The sequence below is a fragment of the Camelus ferus genome, chromosome 27 (genome assembly GCF_009834535.1).
Source record: "Camelus ferus isolate YT-003-E chromosome 27, BCGSAC_Cfer_1.0, whole genome shotgun sequence".
Classification (NCBI taxonomy): Eukaryota; Metazoa; Chordata; class Mammalia; order Artiodactyla; family Camelidae; genus Camelus; species Camelus ferus.
The window spans coordinates 3,849,444-3,869,558 of record NC_045722.1 but is presented as its reverse complement, the minus strand read 5'-3'; the positions used below and the strand labels follow the sequence as shown (position 1 = coordinate 3,869,558).

General features: G+C 56.8%; 1 protein-coding gene across 1 annotated transcript in view; it reads right to left on the bottom strand.

The window, feature by feature from the left end:
• Positions 1-10,086: 10,086 nt before the first annotated feature.
• Positions 10,087-20,115, bottom strand: part of CD276 (CD276 molecule) — a 30,235-nt gene continuing 20,206 nt past the window's right edge. Inside the window, 7 exon segments of the mRNA XM_032469281.1 lie at positions 10,087-11,425; positions 13,300-13,335; positions 14,730-14,771; positions 15,390-15,524; positions 19,192-19,488; positions 19,665-19,803; positions 19,805-20,004. Of these exon segments, the coding sequence (XP_032325172.1) occupies positions 11,403-11,425; positions 13,300-13,335; positions 14,730-14,771; positions 15,390-15,524; positions 19,192-19,488; positions 19,665-19,803; positions 19,805-20,004 (872 nt within the window). The 3' untranslated portion in view covers positions 10,087-11,402.

Here is a 20,115-nt window from a genome sequence, read left to right as displayed (position 1 = left end):
GCATCTTTGTCTTGTTCCTGAATTTAGTAGGATTCAGCTTTTCACACCGAGTGTTATGTTGGCTGTGGGTCTGTTGTAAATGGCTTTGTTATGTTGATATATATTCCCTCTGTACCCACTTTGGTGAGATCAAGACTCTTAATCACATCTGCAAAGTGTCCTTTACCATTATAAGGTAATATTCACAGGTTCCAGAAATGAGGACGTGGGCATTGCCGGGCGAGGGGATTGCTCCAGCGTCCCACAGTGCCTCTCACTGTGGCCAAGGTAGCCGCCTCCTGGCTGGTCCCTTCTGGACTATTCTGGGAGTCATTCCTGGAGACCCAGCCCCAAGCCTGCTCCTTCAGCCCTTCCAACAATTTTGCAAACACCCTGCATGCAACCCCTTTCTGCTTAGAATCCAGTAGCTTCTGTTTCCTACACACAACCATGACTGAAATACCAATCATCCTCCACGTCTCAGTTCAAATGTCACATATTTGGGAAGCCTTCCCCAATTCCTCCAAGGTTTCTTGCTCCCAACTCTGGACCCCACAGCTCCTCCTAGATCAAATCTCCCTGGTGGATCATGACCTCTCCGTGCAACTACAGCACAGGATCAAACATAAAGGAAGGCTACATAAAGAACTGAACCAGAGGCCATCAGCTGAAAGCAACCGTCTGAGCATTAAGCCTTGGGGGTGGACAGAGACAGGCATGGCCTAGGAAGGTGGGGATCAGCCAGGGTGGGGCCTGGCTGCCTGGGCAGCTAGCAACACGAGAAGGGGAGCCTGGGATAGGAGTGCCACCTCAACCTCGCAAAACCCCCAGGGCTCAGAGGGAAAGCAGAAGGAATTTTCAGATACAGAAGAAAGTCAGCAGCTGAACAGATGTGAAACAGTACATTCTTCTGCTCCAGAGCTGCTGACCAGTCTGGGACTTCATGGCTCTGAATGCAGAAATGCAGAAACAATGGTGTGTGATGGAAGGGGCAGGCCCTGATCCACAGGAGGATGTGAAGGGTCAAATCTAGAAAACAACCAATGAGCAGAGGCTGAATCTTCCTTGGATGGAGGCAAAAAAGGAAACAGGCCAAATGATGTCCTCAGTCTACGACCAGGCCGTGACTCCAGTTCACCTGGGATGGGACAAGCAGTCTGACCCCAGAACCCAGAAGGGCATGCCCGTGCCTGGGTGTACATGGAGCAAGGAACCTGTCCCTTCAGCTGCATGCAACAAATCAAAGGGAACTCTGCGTACCCCTTAGAGGACGTGCATATGAAGATGGGACAGTAGGGGAGATAGCCCTGCAGAAGACATCCCCGCCTCCCTGGCCAGCAAGAACCAACAGGCCCAAACTGGAAAGCTCAGAGGTTCTGCCCTGCGTGTGGCTGTTGCATGTCGTGACATCAGGCAGACTCCCTGCCCTTCCTGAGCCTCAGTCTCCTCCATCTGTACAGTGGGAATAGCAGACTCTGTGCCAAAGATCTTAGGGAAATAAGGAAAACAAGAAAGCACCGTGCAAAGTAGGAGGTTAGGCAGGGCAGAGGAGTGGGAGATGCAGATCCTGCACCGTGGCAGGAAGGAGGCTCCGGCTGAGGAGGGAGGCCTGGGAGGCCTGGGGTGTCACTAATGAGGCCCCAGCAGACAGGGCTGGGCATGAGCAAGCTTAGGGAAGCAGCCCTCCTCCATCTCGACGCTCGGCACACTTCAAATTAATAATTAAAATGCTTCCTGTCAGATCCCAGCCTGACACGTAATTAGAGCAGCTCCAGGCTTTAGGCGATGGTGATGAAAACAGTTCTTGTTAGAAAGAGACTTTTCTGGGGATAAGCCGGGTGAGGATAGAACCTTCCTCCCCAGATTTCTCTGTCAAGGCCTCTCTCCATCTGCATTCCGGACAGATACAGACAGGGGTTTTCCTGCCAGCCTGGGGAGGGGCGGAGGCGTGGGGAGGAGCATTCATTTCCCCACTGTCTGCACCAGGAGGAGGTTGGGCCAGGTGACATCCTAACTGACAGGAGAGGGCGGCATGGGGGTCCATGCAAGGAGGAGGGCAGGAGGGGACTCCTTGGACTTTCAAAGGCCAGACACAAATCTGGGGCCAGCTGCAGATCCCAAGTGCCACCCCAACATATGTACACAAGGTATTGCTGTCAGAGCCTTTCCTCCCAGGGCTGCTGGGGAGCACCTGAGTTCAGGGGTCAGGGCCCCCCAGGCCCCTCCCTATCAACCCATGGCACCCATCACTTCCTTCTAGAGCACAGCTCTTCCTATCAACAAAGTGGGGCCCGGACCCAGCAGTCCTAGGCCCCAGCCCCTGGGCATCCCAGATCCCCGGGGGCACAGCTTGGAGGTGCTGTCCATGGTTCTGGTTCCAGAGACGCTTCTAATTTTCAGGCTCCTCCCCTGTCAGTTCTCCCAGGGCCTCAGCCAGGCTCATCAACCCCTTCCCCCAGAGTACAGTCCCTGAGCCTTGTCAAACCACCCTGCCTCCTCACCTGCCACCAGGCCTGGCCCCCTGAGGAAGGAAGGGGACCCCCTTCCTGCTTAGCTCATTCAGGGAGAACCCCAAGTGCTCAACCCTGGGGCTTCACCCTGATGGGCCTGCCCTTAGGAGCTTGGCACTCAGAGCTCATGCCAAAGCTACCTATTAGGAGAAGAAATTCACTTTAAAGCAATGTTGTGTTGCTTCATTGAAGTTGCCTTCATAAATATTTTAAAAGTGTTTATTAGGAAAACCACAGGAGCAGAGAGGAGGCTGCTGAGGCTGTGAGGAGACATGTCCTGTGAGGCCTCAGCCGCCACTGCCGCCACCACCAGCGCAACGTCTCCCTCGGGGGCCCTGGCCCTTTGGGGGCTGCAAAGAGGAGAAGCCCACTTTGTTGGGCTGCCCCCCCCCCCTTGCAGGAGGTGGCTGCTCCAAGGCCATGTTCCTGTCCTTGGATTGAACCCCAGAGGGCGATATAACAGAGTCTTATGGACCCAGTGCTGAGCTGGGGCAGGAGCCTCGGGGGCTCTCCTCCGAGCACAGCTCCCAGCCGCTGGGCAGTTGCTCCCCTTCTCTGACTCAGTGGTACAAGGTAAAGAGCTGGGAGGTCCCTTCCCGGACAGGCTGACGTGCCCAGATTTGTCGATGCTTTCCTCCTCTCTCCTGTCCCCACTCCCTCACCTGCTCCCCTCCCCCCATGCACATACCCATCCAGGGCTGCAGCAGAGCCCGAGCAGGTGCACGGGGCCAGACAACCATCCCAGGAGCCCCTCAGCCCAGGCCTCTCAGCCTCGCCTTGCCCCACTCCAGTGGGCAGGGAGAGCCCAGCTTGTGGCCTGGGGAGGGGGTAAGAATGGTGTCTCCTGCCCCAGCTTCCCTCTGTGGGGGTGGGGCAGGGATGGAGGTGCCATGGCTGCCTCTGACACAGCTCTTCTCCTTGGGAAAGAGCCTCTTTCTCTTCCCCAAGCCAAAGCCAACAAGCCAATTAAACCCCGAGAAAGCAAATCAATCTGCAGGCCAAGGGATTACATTGATCTGCAGTGCTGGTACCCAGGGGGCCATGGCTGCCTCCCCTTCACGCCTGGAGCTCCTTCTACTGCTGTCTTCAGCTGAGCGGTGAGCAGCCCTCCCCACCCACCTCTGTCCTCTACCACCCCCCTCACCCCCGCCACCCACCCTCTGACTGCCTGCCTGTCCCCTCTCTGTTTGTCTCAGGTCAAATCTCTCTCCTTTGTATGGCCTGAGCCTGAGGCCATCTGTTGAGGCCCATCCGTTCACACTGCACAGTGCAGGTGAGGGGGCCCCATGAGGCCTCTGTCCTCTGGGCGATCTCTCTCCATCTCAGTCACTCAGGGAAGGGGGTGCTACTCTTGCCCCCATTTTACAGACACAACCTGCAAGGGCACAGAGTACCCAGCACGCCAAGGGTTAGCAGGTAGCGTCCCCCACCCAGAGCGTGGGAGTGGGCTAATGGAGCCTAGGGAATCTTCTCTGGTAAATAAAAAGAGAGAGTGCCTTGCAATTACCATATCAATTGTTTCTGGGTAAATAGGGGCTTCTAAGAGATTTTTAAAATAGATTATTCCTTTAACTAGGTTAAGCACCCTTTGACAGCCTCATTTACATTCTTCATTTGCTGGAAAATCCTTTTTTTCAGGGATAGTGCAGAAGCAAACTTCAGCCTCAGTCTGAATCCCATTCAGACACTGGACTAAGGTGGTTTGAATACTTCCCTGCCTGCAGTGTTCCAGAGGTGAGGGGCTGCTCTGTGCCCTGGGCTGGGTGGGGGAAATCGAGACCTGATCTGGGGAGAAGAGATGAATTTCCAGAGACCAGTGAAGGAGCCGGTGCTTTCTTACGGCTGTGAAACACGGAGGTGAACCCAGAGGGCCGCACGGGAGGGAGTGTGTAGGATCCGCACAGGCACAGAAGACAGAGGGCAGACCCGCTGGGAGGAGAGCTTGAACAAAGCTTAGAAACAGGATAGAACGTGGTCCGTGCAACTTCTGCCACTCCGTCAGTCATCTCTGTCCCCTTCTCCCTCATCGCTCACCCTCCAGACAGAGCAAACTGCACCCCTCTCCCAGCATGGCAGAGCCAGCTCCACAAATGCCCCAGGTCTGGAGGCCCTGGTTGCCAGCACAGTCTGGGGCTGACCCAGATCCTCCTGGCTGCAGCGGGTGGGCGGACACTCTGAAGGGCAGCCCGGGTAGATGCCAAGGAGATCAGCAGCCTGGCCCTGCCTCCCAGGTCACCAAGGACCTCGGCATCATCAGCCAAGGAGGCCGAGCTCCCCCTGCCACCTGGCCAGCTTCGGGTTCTCAGAATGTTTGCTGAAGCAGCCACAGTGAGCACAGGGACTTCAGGGCAATTATGAAAGCTATAGGAACAAGAAGGAATGTGCTCATTCATCAGCAGCAGATTACACTAAATTCTCCTGGCAAATAAAGCAAAACAGTTCAGTGGCTGGAAGAGACACACGTTGGTCCTTACTCCCAACGCTCGGAGAGTAGGGGTCACATTCTGTAGGAACTGTTTAGAGAGGATATTGAAACATAAGAGGCAGGAAGGGAGTGAACAGGGTGCAGACCAGGACTCGGGGAGCCCAACAGTCTGTGAATTATGGGACTAGACAGGTGGACTCCAGATAGGTAAGTTTTGAGACTGAGGAAGGACTAGAGGCCAGAGACCCCGCAGGAGGGCGGCAGGAAGGAAGTGGTAGAAAAGAGATGCTATGCTCAGGTGATTCTGGATACGGCATGTCTACAGAGCACTGGAGGCCGCAGGATATCCGGGGGCAGAAGCAAATTTGAGGCAGGGATGGAAGAAATTAGAAGGGCATGAAGGCTACTTCCTTGAGCCTGGCACACGCGCACAGACTGATGGGCTGCAAGGAGCAGGACAGATGGTCCTTCCCTTTGCAGAGAACACTGTGCTGGAGGGAGGGAGCCGGAACCAGCCGTGTGGCACTGCACATCTGGAAGCCTGGGGGTGATGAGGGAGGGAGACAGAGGGAGAAGGGGAGCCAGTGGGAGGAAGAGGGAAGAGCCCCCTATTTCCAGTACTCAGGCTGAAGGGGGCTGAGCCATCACTGCTGGTGCCCCCCATCTTTTCTCACTTCCCCAGAGCCCAGGTGCTTGGTCTGACTTGACCGAGGGCAGGAACTCAGGGTTCCTGCTCCCCTCTGGGCCCCACAACACAGGGAACAGGGCCCCCTTTTCTCCACACGAAACAGGATCACTTCCCTTAACCTTCCTTGTCCTTGTATTTTCTGTGCTTCCTTTAGTCGGAAAACAAACACCCCTTGGTCTGATTCAGTGACAATTAAAACAGTTGGCTTGTCTCAGGTGCCTGGTCTCAAAAGCCCCTGCTCAGGGTTGTTCCTCTGAATTCTATTTTGCATTAACTTGTAAGCCAGGCTGGAGCCCCTGGGGTATGCACATCAAATATTTAGCAATGATCCCAATCACCTGCATCAGAACTTCTGGAGATGGTGCCCAGACATCAGTATTGTTAAAAATCCAAGTGATTCTCGGGTGCAGCCAGGGTTTAGAACCACTGGACTAAGGGGACCCGGGGCTGTATCACTAGGAGCATAGTGCTCAGGACCAAGGAGGTGAGAGACTGGCCTATGATGACCTAAAACATTTCGATCCATGCCAGGGCCTCAGTCTGAAAGGGACAAAGAGGAAACATGTCCAAGGAGGGTGATGGGGCTGAAGAAACCATGTCAGGTGAGGGAAGTTGAGGGGAAGGGGTTATTTTGCGGTTCAGGTGCTGGGGAAAGGCTGGGGACAAAGGTCACAGACCCTCTGTGTCTAGGGCTGGTCTGGGTCTACCCCAGGAGACCCGTGTTTCCTGTGCTCTAACAAGCACCACCTCATTAGTGGTGCAACAGTGTCACCATAATTACCTGGAGCTGGTGGAGCCAAACGGCAGGTCATAAACACCCTCAGACACAAGTGCAGGACATTTAACTTGCCCTCAGGCACCTGCAGCCAATGAGATGCTAATGAATGTCCTGGGCGCCCCATTCATTGCGGTCAGGTGTGGTCAGAAGCAGGGCTCAGCCCACGCTTACACGGCTGCTCTCCCCAGCCCAGGAAGAGGCAGGCCTAGTCCACTCCAGGACAGGGGTCCCGGAAACATGAAGACCGTCAGGTCCTGGCCTGGCGAGCTGAGGCAGCGGCTGCCACAAGGTAGGTGGTGAAGGGGAAGGCAGTGCAGAGGAGGTGGGGGAGGAAGAGATGGCCACAGGCCTCGCCTTCTGCTGAGTCGGGCTCCGCCGCTGAGGTCCCCGAGAGCCCGGCTGGGGCGGGATTCCCAGCACGACTGCTGCCCTGGGTCCGTTTTGCTAGTGGCCCTATGTGTTCTTTGCTCGCACATTCTTACTGCCACAGGTACTGGCTAAAAAAAGGCAGCCCTAACACGTGGAAGCTCTACCAATGTTTACAACGTGCAGGCCTGTGACCCTGTGATCCCACTTCTGGGCTCCATACTGTGGACTCCAGAGCACAAGGCTGCGTTATTTGTATCCAAACTATAGAAACTGGCAAAATATATTCTAGAGCAGCAGCGCTATGAAATACTATGTAGCCATTTAAAAAGAATGAGGGAGGTCTCTGGAAGAAGCTAGACCCAGAAAAGTTTATACGGCAGGACTCCATTTATATGACATTCAGGAACAAGCAAAACAAATCATGGTGCCAGCAGCCAGAGCAGTGTCCACGGTGGGGCTGTGGCCTGGGGAGGGCAGGAGGGAGCTTCCTGGGATCTGCAAGTGCTCTGTGTCTTGAACTGCGTGACGCTGTGTTCACAACGCAGTAATGGGCCGGTGACGTGGGTTGGTAAAAGAATCACCAGAGACCGAGAAAAGTTTAAGGAAGTTTAATAGTTACTCTGCTATAGGCAACAGGGGGCCACACAGAGAAGAGGTGCCTGCGCGAGTGCCACTGAGCGCCGAGGGTGGCCGTGCAGGGTCTTTTATTGGGGGGAGGGGGCTCTGCACACAAGGAAGAGGGGGCTGCATGATGAATTGGTGCACAGGTCCCTGATTGGTTGTAAGATCTGTCGGGGACTCTCTGAACAGTAGGTTTTACTTTGATTAGGTTTTACTTTGTAAAGTAGGTTTTACTTTGGGAAGGGCAGAGTGTGAGTCCTGTCCACCGAGGGTATTGTGAGCCGGGCTGTCTTCTGGGGTGAGGAGTCCGGCCAGGGTAAACACACAACAGGAGACATTTTTATCCTGCAGAAATGCAGGTGTGCAAAGGGTCCAGCAATGGCTCCAGGCACACAGAGCCCAGGAGTGGGGGTTTTCGTGAACTTCAGAGCGGCCTCAGAGCGTGCCAGGGGGATCCCCGGGTGATGCTTACGTGGGTAAATCCACGGAGCCATACACTAAGGGCCAGCATCGTTTCCACCCCAGATGTATGCTACACCTCAATATAGAAGGTAAAGAAAAAGAACTGACTTAAGAAAATGGTAAAGAAAACAGAAAAAAAGTTGCAGGACAGTATGTACAATTTCATTTTTATCGATGTGTGAGCCTGGGGGAAAGTCTCAAAGGATTGCGAACCCTTCCTTCGTGTTGCTTCCCCTCCGAGTAGGGGCGGGGGGCTGGAGGTGAAGACTGCTGTCCCCTACGCCCCCCACATTCCCGCCGCTCATTCACAGCAGCCTCTGGTCCTGCTTCTCGGTGGGTGCCTTGCACGTGGAGGCCTGGGTTTGGGGATCCTTGGGGCAAACTTTGGCTTCACGTCTCAGTGTAAGGCTTGGGCTTTGCAACAAGAGCTTTGGATGTTGCCCAGCTCAGATTCTGCCGGGGTGTCTGCTCATGGGCCCACGCGTACCAGCATCCTGCTTGGCAGGCGCCTCCAGGGATGGGCGAGGTCAGGTGCCTCTCCCCGCACAGACCCCACGGAAGGCGCCCCTCATGCCTGTGAGCAGAAGAGCGCGTGCTAGAAGAGGAAGCGAGCCGGGGGAGAAGGCAGGCTGACTCAGGCCCCCCAGCTGCTCCGTTTGCACCCCTCAACCTGCCTCCTCCTTCTAAGTAGCCAGAGCCACTAGCTGGTCTCCATGGCCTTGGTTACAAATGGTCCTGGAGGTGAATTCCGGTCACACCTCGAGCCAGGAAAACGAACCCTTGCTCTGTCCCCTCTTTAATATGGATGTGACACCTGCAGGCTACCGCTTGTCACCCGGTAGGAATTATTTCTCCACTAAAATGAAGGAGTTGGAGCTTTGCCCAGGAAGGGCAGCTAAAAATACTGCTCTCTGGGGCACCAGTGACTGGGGGACTGAGTGGCCACCTTCCTCACCCTTCAGCCCCCAGGAAGGCCCCACACCTGTTGGGCACCCCCCTGGAGCACCTGGTACAGCGTCCTGTCTGAGCCTCGTCCCAGCCCTCTCAGAAGGAAAAAGCCCTGGTCACCGTGCCTGCTTTACAGACGGGCAAACTGAGGTTCAGACAGCTGTGCTCCACCCACAAAACCACCGAGGGAGCAGGAGCGAGGGAGCAGGAGCATGCCACCCGACCGCAGGGAGGGGGAGAGACGCCATCAGCGTGCACCCCAGCACTTCACAGTTCACAGTGTCTTCTTCCTGTTGTCCAGTCCCCACACTATCCTATAAAACAAGAACTTGTATTGTCCCCACCTTACAGGCGGGGTTGAAGCCTGGGGAGGTGAGAACACAGGGGGAGATAAGGGGCAAAGGCAGAGCCTCAACCCAAGGCTTTCGACTCTAAAACCCACCCAGAGCACCAGTGGTGGGACTTCAAGCAAGGGGACCAGCCACACTGACTTTACAACAAGCAGCCCAGTTTGTAAAGAATGCCACATACTTTTCAGAAGGGGACTCGTCACCCCTACTTAATAGATCAGGAAATTAAGGTTCAGAGGGATGAAGGGCTTGTCACAAGTGAGTAGCAGGTCTGGGAACAGAAGTCAAGTGTCCTGACCCCCGGCCCCGCTCCTCTGGCCGCCCCAGGACTGACTGGCAGATGGTGCTGAGACCCTGGCACCCAGGGGCAAATGACAGCAGTGTGCGCTGCAGGCTCCCTCGTCCCTGAACCCCCGAAACTGTCTGCTACCACGTTCACCCCCTCCTCTCGGTCTTTGGAGCTAGAAAGTGGTGAGAACCTCAGGCCCATTTTTCATGTAAGAAAACTAAGGCCCAGAGAAGCTAAATGCCCTGCTCAGGGTCACAGGGCAGGACCTGGTGCCCATCCCACTAGGTCAGCCAGGAACAGCCAGCAGAGCTCCCTTCCTGGGTCAGCTTCTTACTGGGCCTCAGCTTCTGCATCTGTGAAGTGGGGGCATCAGGGAGGACTTGAACAGGCCTAGGGTCTGACTCTTCTGAGACAAAGATATCAGATGACACTTGTAGGAGTGGGTGGAGCCCCATACAGTGACCAAGGGGCTTGGCTTCCTGGAGGCCAACCTCACTTTACCAAGGGGGAAATGGAGACCAGGGAGGGGGCCGTGCAGACCCGGTGACTTAAGGACGGGGAGAGTAAGGAGACCCAGGTGTCCCGACTCCAGCCTCAAATGTCCGGGAGGGAACCTTTCTGCAGAGTCCCGCCACCCATCCTGCTTCCACACATTTTGCAGAGAAAAAGCTTTCTACAAAGGCATTTATTTTCCCCCCAATACACCCCCCCAGTTAACAAAATTCCTCAGAGTCTCACATTTAAATTAGAAAGCCCCATGTCTTCCATTCCTGGAGAAGGGAGAGATGTCAGCGGGAGGACGTCAGAACATCAGAAGGTTACTCCCCTGGGGGCCAGAGGTCAGCCAGAGACAAGCCAGGAAGTGTGGGCCCAGCCCCAGAATAGCACCATGATGGGGGTCCCTGCTCCCAGGCTTCCCCCATGCTGTGGCTCGAGGCTCCCGGGGCCCTGCTGGGCCTGGCTGCCTGCTCCTGCCTGGAAAGATACTTTGGAAACCATCAGATTCTCCAGTTGTGGGAGAGGCTCCGTCCCTCTCTCCAGGTTTCTGCCCCCACCCTCTGCTCGGGGTAAGGATTAGGGATGGGGTGGGGGTGAGGTATCCAGGGAATTGTGGGCACAGAAGAGAGGTACACTAGGGAGCAGGCAGGAGCCCCCTCATGGACCACTCTTTCCTCACGGGTTTCCCAGCTGAAGGGCAAGCTCCTTAAGGGAAGGGCCTGTCTTGTCCTGTCGGGTCCCCAGCACCTAACACAGAGCTGACAGCCCATGGGTGCTCAGTGAACATTACTTGAATGGATAAACGAAAGGAAAGGCAGGAAAAACAGAGGGACAGAAGCTGCCCCCCAGGGGGGCCGTGCCTGCCGAGACCCCGTGTGACCAGCACGTGCTTCCCGTGGGGAGGGCGGGCAGAAGGCAGGGCTCCCAGGGCGCAGCCGGGGCAGGGGTGGTCCTCACGTGTTCCAGCACGTGCACCTGCTGTCTCCCGTGCCTGGGGGAGGGGCCCTGTCTTCACTTAGCTGGGGAGGGAGAAGGCGCCTCTAGACGCAAGGAGGTGCTCAGGCTGCAGCCGCTCTGTCTGAGGAGACAGAATCACAGGCAGGTGGGAGAAGAGGCTGAGAAGTGATAACTGTCAGGGCCATCAGAGAAACAAGGTGAGGGGTGACTGGATCACGGCTTCGGAGAAAAAAGGCAGCCAGATGGTCCGTGTTGCTTGTGCATCGGAGAAATAAGGTTGCAGGGAGGTCCGTGTATTGTGTCCATAAGAAATAAGGCAGCAGGATGGTTTGTGTGTCGTGTTCATCGGAGAAATAAGGTGGCGGGGTGGTTCTGTGTATCGTGTCCTTTGCAGAATGAGTAGACCCGCCAGAGTGGGAGCCATCTGTGGGGGCAGGGAAGCCCCCAGCCCAGGGCTCACACTGAGGCCCCAGTGCAGCCAGAGGTGGGAGCCCCGGGGCAGGGGCGGCAGCTCCCTGGTCCTTGTGGTCAGGCTATTTCTGGTCCATCATCTGCATTCCATGATGGGAAGGGAGATAAAGGGGGAGAAAGCATTAAGTGCAGGAATTCGACTCTTGGGAATGTTCCAGAACCTGGCGTAAGACAGACCAGGAAGGTGCCTGGGGGAGAGCACAGTCCTCACCGGCCTCTTCTGGATCCCCATGGGTCCACCCACCCTGCACACTTCCCTCCACCTGGCACGCTTTTCCCCTCCCAACCCCACTCCCTGCCTCGTCTGTCCCTTGACCCATCTTCCCTGACCTGGCCCACTTCCCTCCACTAGCTGGAAACCCTTTCCAACGACCCCTTCCCACGCTGATTCCTCCAAGAGCAGCGCTGTAGGGAGCCTACGGAGCCTCCTTCCCTCTGGCATCTGGTCTCCACATGGCCCAGTACCCCATGGACTCACACCTCTGGCCTTGCTCTGCTCCCTGACCTGAATGGAGAATTTAGAAGAAGGACGGGGGCATGTGTGACCCTCCCCCTCCCTCTCCCATCCTTTAGGCTCTGTCTGTCCCCAGGAGAGCAGCTCTCCCTTCTGGGGCTGCCTCTGTGCCTGTCCAGCCTGGCCAGAGACAGGGGCTCCAGGCTGCCACCCTGCGGGGCAGGACCAGGAAGCCCACGGCTCCGCACACCCAGGCCACACTCTCCAGCAAAACGTCAGAAACCACACTGACGTTCTGATCTCCATCGGCTCGACCCTTCTATGCCTCATTTGGTTCAGAACAACAGGGAGACGGATAACTTATCTCCAACCCTGCAGACCCCCACGCAGGCCTCCACTCCTGCCACGAGCACTCTGCAGCACTTGGGACCTGCTTCACAGAGCACTGGCGAACGGGGCACCTCGTGCGGGAGGTGTGGCAGGATTTCACCCCATTCCCCAGACAGGAAACTCCCCCTGGAAGGTCCCGGGCAGAGACCAAAAGCGCGGTCTCCCCTCCCAACCTGGGGGGGTCTTTCTCCTGCGTGATGCTGCCTTTCATGAGAGTCTATCACCCAGCTTTTATCATGAATTCTATGCAGGTTCCTGAGGGCCCCACGGACCCCGGTCTCCGGAAGTTTCCTGAACACAGGGCCTATGTCCTTCCTCCCCTTCTCCCCAGAGAAAAGCTAAATGCAGGGGTGAGCCTCCAGGAATTTGGTGAAAGTGTATTTCCTAAGAGGGACACCAAGGCAACCTGCAAAAGATTTAAGGTTCCAAAACCTTTGATTTTCTAAGTGGAAGCCACTCATATTTAGTGACAAGTGTGCATCAAGGAATATTTTGTTCAAAATACACACAGATGTTTACTTCCTAAAGTAACTGCTGATGTTACAATAATCTGAATACTAATGATTGCTACCATTTATTAACCGCCTACTGTGTGCCAGGAACGTGGCTGCCCAGCTGAACCCACATTTCCGAGCCTCACTTGAGTTAGGGGTCATGTGACTGGGTTCCGACTAACGGATATAAACAGGAGTGACCAGCGCTGTTTATAGTCAAGCTCTAGAAAGGAATGTCCCCTCCCTCTCCTCTTTCCCCCTTACTTCTAGAGGGGCTGTGGGAGCTGACGCCGCCACCCTGGGCCCGGGGATGGGAGCTTTGAGTAGAAGGAGGCAGAAACCAGGTAAATGGAAGCTGGTTCCAGGACATCAATAGCCTTAAGATCACCTAACGTCCTGTCCGGGTTAAGCCTCTGTCATCTCTGCATCCTATCAGAGCAGCTGGGACCTTGGTTTCTCAGCCTTCTGCCATCTGCCCAGCAGAAAGTCTAGGCTGCTTTCCTGGGAGGGAGCCTCAGGGCACCCCACCGCCAACAACCCTCCCCAGATACACACAGTCGTGAGCACACAGGTGCACAGACACAGATACACAATCGTGAGCACCACGTGTCTTTACCTTCTTTGCTTTCAGAGTGTTTCAGAGGCCGCAGGGCTGCAAAAAAGGAAGGAACACACAGTGAGGGGGGACCCGTGGAAAGTGGGGGGGGGGGGCTCAGGCGGAGGGACAGGAGCTGAGGAAGAAGTAAGGGCTAGACAGACCCGGACCCAGGAGGCAGAGGCAGGAGTGCGGGGTTGGGAGGGTATGGGTGATGTCACAGCTGCTGTCCCAGGTCCCAGCTAGACTCTGCGGCTCATCACGCCTCCTCCTGGGCCTCAGTTTTCTGCACCTTTACAGTGGGAACAACTCCCCTGCCCTGCTGTGAGTGAGAGGTGTGGAAGTGAGCCTGCCCTACAAGGAAGGGTGACGTGGGGGGCTAAAGGAGGCTGCAGGTGTCCCCAGGTGGGCCCAGGACTGTGCAGAACCCAGACCGACCACAGCTCTAAGCCACCCTCTCCTGCCCACTCCCTCCCTTCTGCAAAAGACATCTGCCTCTGAGCATGAAAAATGAGGCCTCATCCCAGGGCTGCCCCACACCCACCACACCCACCACACCCACCACACCCAGACATCCAGGACAGAATTAATTGGCATAATTTACAGCAGCCCCCAGGGGTCAGTCTCCTGCCTTCCTTCTGCTGGGCTGGGGAAGGAACCCATGTCAACTGGCAGCACCCCAAATGGCTCAGTGGGACCCTGCCTCCCAGCCCAGGAGCCAAGAAAGGGAAGGCGGCAAGGCCTCCAGCGGCCACAGGGCACCAGAGCCAGGCTTGCGACCCCACAGTGCTGTGCCCTTTGCAGAGTCACTCGAGAGAGCTTCAGAACGGCCTGTGGTGCCATCCGGGCAGGTCAGGATGACATTTTACCGACGGGAAACTGAAACCCAGAGGAACAAAGCACGTGGACCAAAGTCACACGGCCTGTAACCAGAGTGCGACAGTGTCAGACTGCAAACCCAGCCCTACCCCCAGGACTGCAGAGCGCCGAGCCCTGACAGGTGCCAGCCGTGACGCCGGGCCCTCTATGTGCATTATCTCATTCAATTTAACCCATACAGCCTATGATGGGAGGCAGGTAGGGGGAAACTGAGGCCTAGAGAGGGAAAATGGATTACTCAAAGCCACTCAGCTTCTAAGAGCTGGAGCCCTGTCTCCCACGCCCTCACTCCTCCCCCAGGAAGCCACCAGACCCCACAGCGCAGGTCACTCAGGGTGGAGCAGCCCTGGGAGGTGGGTAAAGGGAGGAGGAGGAGTGAAGCAGCACCTGGACCCGTCTCCAGGTCCAACACCGACCAAAGACCAGGCTCACCTCGGCTGGGAGGCCTCAGTCCGCGGGACACACGTCATTCAAACCTTCAAGCAAACGCAGCTCCTCCAGACCCTGGAGTCCTCTCCCCATCCCTGTGTCCATCCCCCAGCCAACAGTGCCAGCTCTTGGCTCAGACTTACCTGTCTTGGATCCTTCTCCATCCCCATCCTGGTCCTCAGCTCCTGGAAGAGTGAACAAAAAGCTTCCTCAACCCCACCTTCATCATCACACCTCTGCTCCTGGGGGCGCTGGAGCCGGTGAGTGGGGCTGAGCAGGCCTGGCTCGTGGTCCAAACGCCAGACTTAGCTCGGAGCCTGAGACCCAGTGGAGCAGAGCCCTGTGGCAGGATGAAAGGGACCCCAGCCTGGAGCCCCCAACTCAGCTGACCCCTCCACCCACCCACTCACTCATCAGCCCAGTCACCCACCACCTCCAGCAGACACCCACCCGCATGAGGATCCCCATCCTTCCACAAGCCCACTCACAGACACACTCACATGACTTACACTCACCATCATGCTTGTTTGCGTGGACACACTCACCCCCTTGACACACTTCAGCCTTACACACGCACCACTCACTCCCAGTCACACTCATATCCACTCTTCCTGCCACGTCTGCACACTCAGGGGCAGGCTCACACTTGTTTACACACACAGGACATGTTCAGCCTCAAGCTCACACACTCTAGCCCCATTTGCACACCCACATGCATTCTGTCACTGAAGAGTGACACACACATTGATGCCATGGACACCAACAAAACCAAAGACCCGCGCGCACACACCCCTCTCACTTACCTGCATTCTCCTCCTCACAGGTCTGTTTGATCTTTCTCCAGCACACAAAGGCCAAGGCCACCAGCAGAACGACAAGACAGATGGAGAGCCCCACTGTCACCCACAGGGCCTCCGGGGGGAATGTCATGGGCTGCCCTGGGAGGGAAGTGGGGAGAAGGGAGAGAGACTGTCAAGCCTGGCCCCGAGTGGCCCTGAGGACAGCACCTCTGGCTCCAAAGTGTGAACGGGGGGCTCCTTCCCTCACTGGGCCCCCAGACTATGAAGAGAGCTTACTTGAGTTCCCGTGCCCCTTCCCCGCACGTCCACGTGCCCTCCCAACCTGACACAGCCGTGGCTGCTGCAGACGTGCCTCCTCCGGGGAGGGCTGAAGAGTCTGCAGTGGATGGTGCTCAAGAACCTTCCAGGGCTCTCTGCTGACGTGAGAATAAGGCTTCAATCTCCTCAGGATGCTTCCAGGACCTCTGAGATCTGGCTGCTGTCACCCCTTGCCCCCAACCCCCGCCTTTGCAATCCCACTGTACCAGCCAAACTGGTGTCCTAGCCACTCTGCAGAGACAGCTGGCCCCTCCCAGCCCCCACACCACAGCTGTCAGTTTCCTCCACCTAAAACATGCCCCCTAACTCCCCTCCGAGCTTGAGATTCCTCCGCGGGAGGCCCTCCCTGACTCCCCCAGCCCCACCTGGTGAAACCCCCCCACCTGAGATCGGGCTTCAGCCAGCTAGAGCCCATGGGCCAGATCTGGCCTGTGGCCTGTTTTCTGTGCAACCTGTGAGCTAATAATAGTTTTACATTTGTAAAGGGTTACCAAAAAAGGGAAAAGCAGCAGCAGCACAGAGATGAGATGTGGCCCACAAAACCTAAAATATGTACCATCCAGCCCTGACAGAGCATGTGTGCAGGCTCCTGCATCAAGATGAGGGTGGGCGCTGAGGGCACCAGCGTGAAGGTTCCGGGTTCACCCCAGAGGAGACCTGCCAGGGGTCTGTTTCCGGGCGACACTGAGGCCCTCCTGTTAGCTGTCCCACGGCACAGGGAGGGTGTGGAGGCGCCCACGCCTGGGTCAGGGCCAGCGGCTGTTCTGAGCGCTCCACCCTCCAGCCCAGTCCCAGGACCTACGCGGGGTCTTGGGCAGAGACCTTGGGGACAATAAATCTCACAAAAGCCAGGGGGAAAGCCATTCCTGCAGAAGGTACCATCAGAGCAGAGACGGTGCCATGAACGCCTGGGCAGCGGGGGCCTCGGCACAGACACAGGGATTTGCAGTCACCTTCAATCGGCTCAGCTGGCAAACCTCCACTCAGGACACTGGAAGCAAAGGGACCCACCAGCCTGGTGAGCAGGAGAGGAGGACAGCAGCTAACATGAAGGGCCAGGACGGCCAGTCCGTGAAGCACATGGAGGGACCCCCGGGAATCCCAGGGTAGGGCCCTGCAGGAGAGCACGGAGCAGAGCCACAGAAATACCCAGGGGGAGGGGCTCCCGCCGCGTTCGCCCCTAGGCTCGCCTCGGTGCCTGGAACACAGGGCCGACTTGCCCTCCTTCCACTAATCAAGGTCAGAGCGGGGCTCAGCCCTGCATCTTCAGACTCTAAGTCCAGTGTTTGCTCCATAAAGCCCCCTCCACATACGGCACACGCCACTAACCTCCAGCAGGTGTGGGAGAGACCAGGCTGGAGGACTGGAAGTCCGAATCCCAAAATGTTTTACCAGGCACAGAGCTGCCCTAAGCGAAATACAGGCCAAGGGCTCCAAAGTAGGCCAGACCTGCTCTAACAAAAACAGGAGGCTGTGTGGTGGGGACGAGAGAAAATTAGGCTGAGAGGCTAAAAGCTGGGCTCTGGTTCTGGTTCTGGTTCATCTGCTCCCCACACGGTGCTGGAGTCAAGGTCCAGACACCCATGGGAAAGTTTAGAGGGGCCACGAACCCCCAAAGTTTAAATGCAAATGATTGCATTTATCATTTATCCAGTTTTCAAAAAGGTATCTGACTCCCAAAAGGAGTCAGAGCCACTGTGGCCGTCTGTGGCCCTGGGGGAGTGCTCCCTCATCTCTGGGCTTCAGTTTCCTCATCTGTGAAATGAAAGCACTTTAAACATTAGCTACTAAAACTTTAAATAAAGGTTTTTCTTGCAGGTGGGGTAAATGTCCCCGGTAAGCAGGAGAGGAGAGGAGGACACCAGCTGATGTGAGGGGCCAAGAGGGGCTCGTCCTTGAAGCACAAGGACGGACCCCTGGGGATCCCGGGAGCACGGAGCAGAGCCACAGAAATACGCAGGGGGAGGGGCTCCCACCACATTCGCCCCTAGGCGGGTATCCGTGTCTGGAACACAGGGCAGGCTGGCCCTCCTTCCACTAGTCCAGGACAGAGCGGGGCTCAGCCCTGCATCTTCAGGTATATGAGCATAATCACATTTACACTCACAAGCCGTTCCTGCACAATATGGCAAATACCCAGTTCAGCTCAGTGTACAAATTATCACGAAGTTCACCGATCCTTCAAGGTCCCCTCGACTCCCACCTGTCCCTGGAGACTCTTCCTGAAACTCCAGCCCATTCTGACCACTCCCTCCTCTGAAAGCTTCAGCCTCTGCCAATCCTGCTCCATCTGATATTTCGGATTCTCTCCTGCGGATGCACCAGACCATATGCTGCTCTCTAAAGGTCAAGGAGACCTCTTGCAACATCCAGCAGCCCAGGGCAGGGACTCCCCCACAGAAAGCACAGACCTAGGGGGTCTCCAGGAAGAGGGTGGGGTCAATCTTGGGGAATGGGTGGGCAGAGGGAACACCTGAAAGAGAAGGAGGAATGAATCTGAATTCCTAGAAGACAGCTGTGATGGGCACTGGCTCTGAGCTTGCAGAAGTGAGGCCATGTGAGGTCCAGGGATGCCCATGGGGTGCGGGAAGAAAGGAATAAGCCTCTGAATCCCGAGGCTCGTACAGAAACCGGCCGCCAGGGGCATCAGGACTTGGGTGGGCGGCAGGTCAGGTGGAAGGCATAGGAAGAGAAAACGGGAGAACCAGACAGACAAGACCTGCTGCGCTGACCCCAGAGAATGCAGGGAGGCCACTGGGAAAGTTTTGCTGGCCCAAGGGGAGGAACTGAGGAGCCGGACTGAGGCCCAAACACAGATGGAGACTGCCTCCCCTGGCCTGAATGTGGAATTGAGCCCTCCTCACACCTCCAGGCACAAGGGGTGCCCACTGAGGTGGGTCCTAAAGGAAGGGAAGGGTGTCTGGGCTAGGACCCCAAAACCAGAGATTGAAGGAATCGCCAAATGGGCAGCGCTGATCTAGTGTTTGACCACATGGGGGCAGAAGAGAAAGCCCACCCATTACAGTTGCTACCTGGGTCCAGCTCACCTCCAACAGGAGAGCTGACATTGATTGATGGGGTGAGGGGGGCTGACCATCAGGAGAGGGTCAGCTGTCTCTTGGGGCCTCACGGTCAGATGGCGCCCAGCATCAGATGGTAACGTAGCAACACCTTCCCAGCACCTGGAGAAGTTCCCACAGGAAAGCAGAACTCCCAGAACTCCCACACCCACCTCTACATCCCAGCCAGGTACTCAGTCTCCCTGAGACACTTGGGAGGGCAAACGCTATACATGATTCTCATCAGCTAGACAGAGCAAGTCCCTTAAAGAGTTTTAGGGGGAGAGTTTGAGACACCTGAAATGAATGGGGGAAAAATTTTTTTAAAAAGTCTTCTGGCCACGCAAGCCTACCTAAGTTCCAGCTCAGGCGCTAGCTAAAAGGCGGGACCCCCTCCATCCTTCCCCAGCTGTTCGTCTGCCTCCTACCCGTGATGGTGACAGAGCCGTGAGCGTCCTGCTGCAGCACGGGGTTGCGCACCAGGCAGCTGTACGTGCCATTCGCGCCCAGCACCACCCTCAGGACGCTGCGCACGTCGAACAAGCCCTGCTCGTTGGCCATCTGCGACGTGGTCACGTTGCCGGTCAAGGGCGCGCCCTGCCCATCTTGCCAGAACACTTCCGCCTCGGGGTAGCCCCGATAGCTGGAGCATGTGATGGTCACCGTGTCCCCGGGCCGCAGGTCCTTGTTTGGCTCCAAGGTCATGCTGGGCTTTGAGTAGGGGGCTAGAGGGGGCCAGAGGAAAGGGCAGAGGTCAAAGTAAAGCAAGGGCAGGGGGACACAGTGGAGAGAAAGGGGTGCCTGGGGCTGCGAGGACACGGGTCAGCTGGGCAGTGGGTAGGGGGCTGCGGGAAGTACCGGGGTGAACCAAGGGGAGGACGCCCCCCTTCGCGGCGCTCACCTGCCACCTGCAGGCTGACCGCGGCGCTGCCAAAGTCCCGGATGCTCACGAAGCAGGTGAAGCTGCCCTCATCAGCCACGCGCACGCGCTGCAGCCTCAGGGACGCGTTGCCCTGAGCCAGCAGGTCCGGGAAGAGCGCAGGTGCGGTTGGCATAGGAGCTGCCCTGGTCGCGGCCCTCGGCGAAGCTGTGCACCAGCTGTTTGGTGTCTGTCAGCTGCCAGATGAGGTTGAGCTGTGCCAGGCTGAAGCCGGGTTCGGGTGAGAAGGAGCAGCGAAGGGTGGCGTCGGTGCCCACCAGGGCCACCACGGGGTCTTCGGGAACCTGGATTTCCACAGCGCCTGGGGGTGAGGTTCGAGTGGCAGGGCAGTGAGGAGGGGCGGGGCCACTCTGGGCCAACAACCCACAGCCTCCCGGATCTCCTCCTCCATCAACCCCCAGGTCCCATTCCA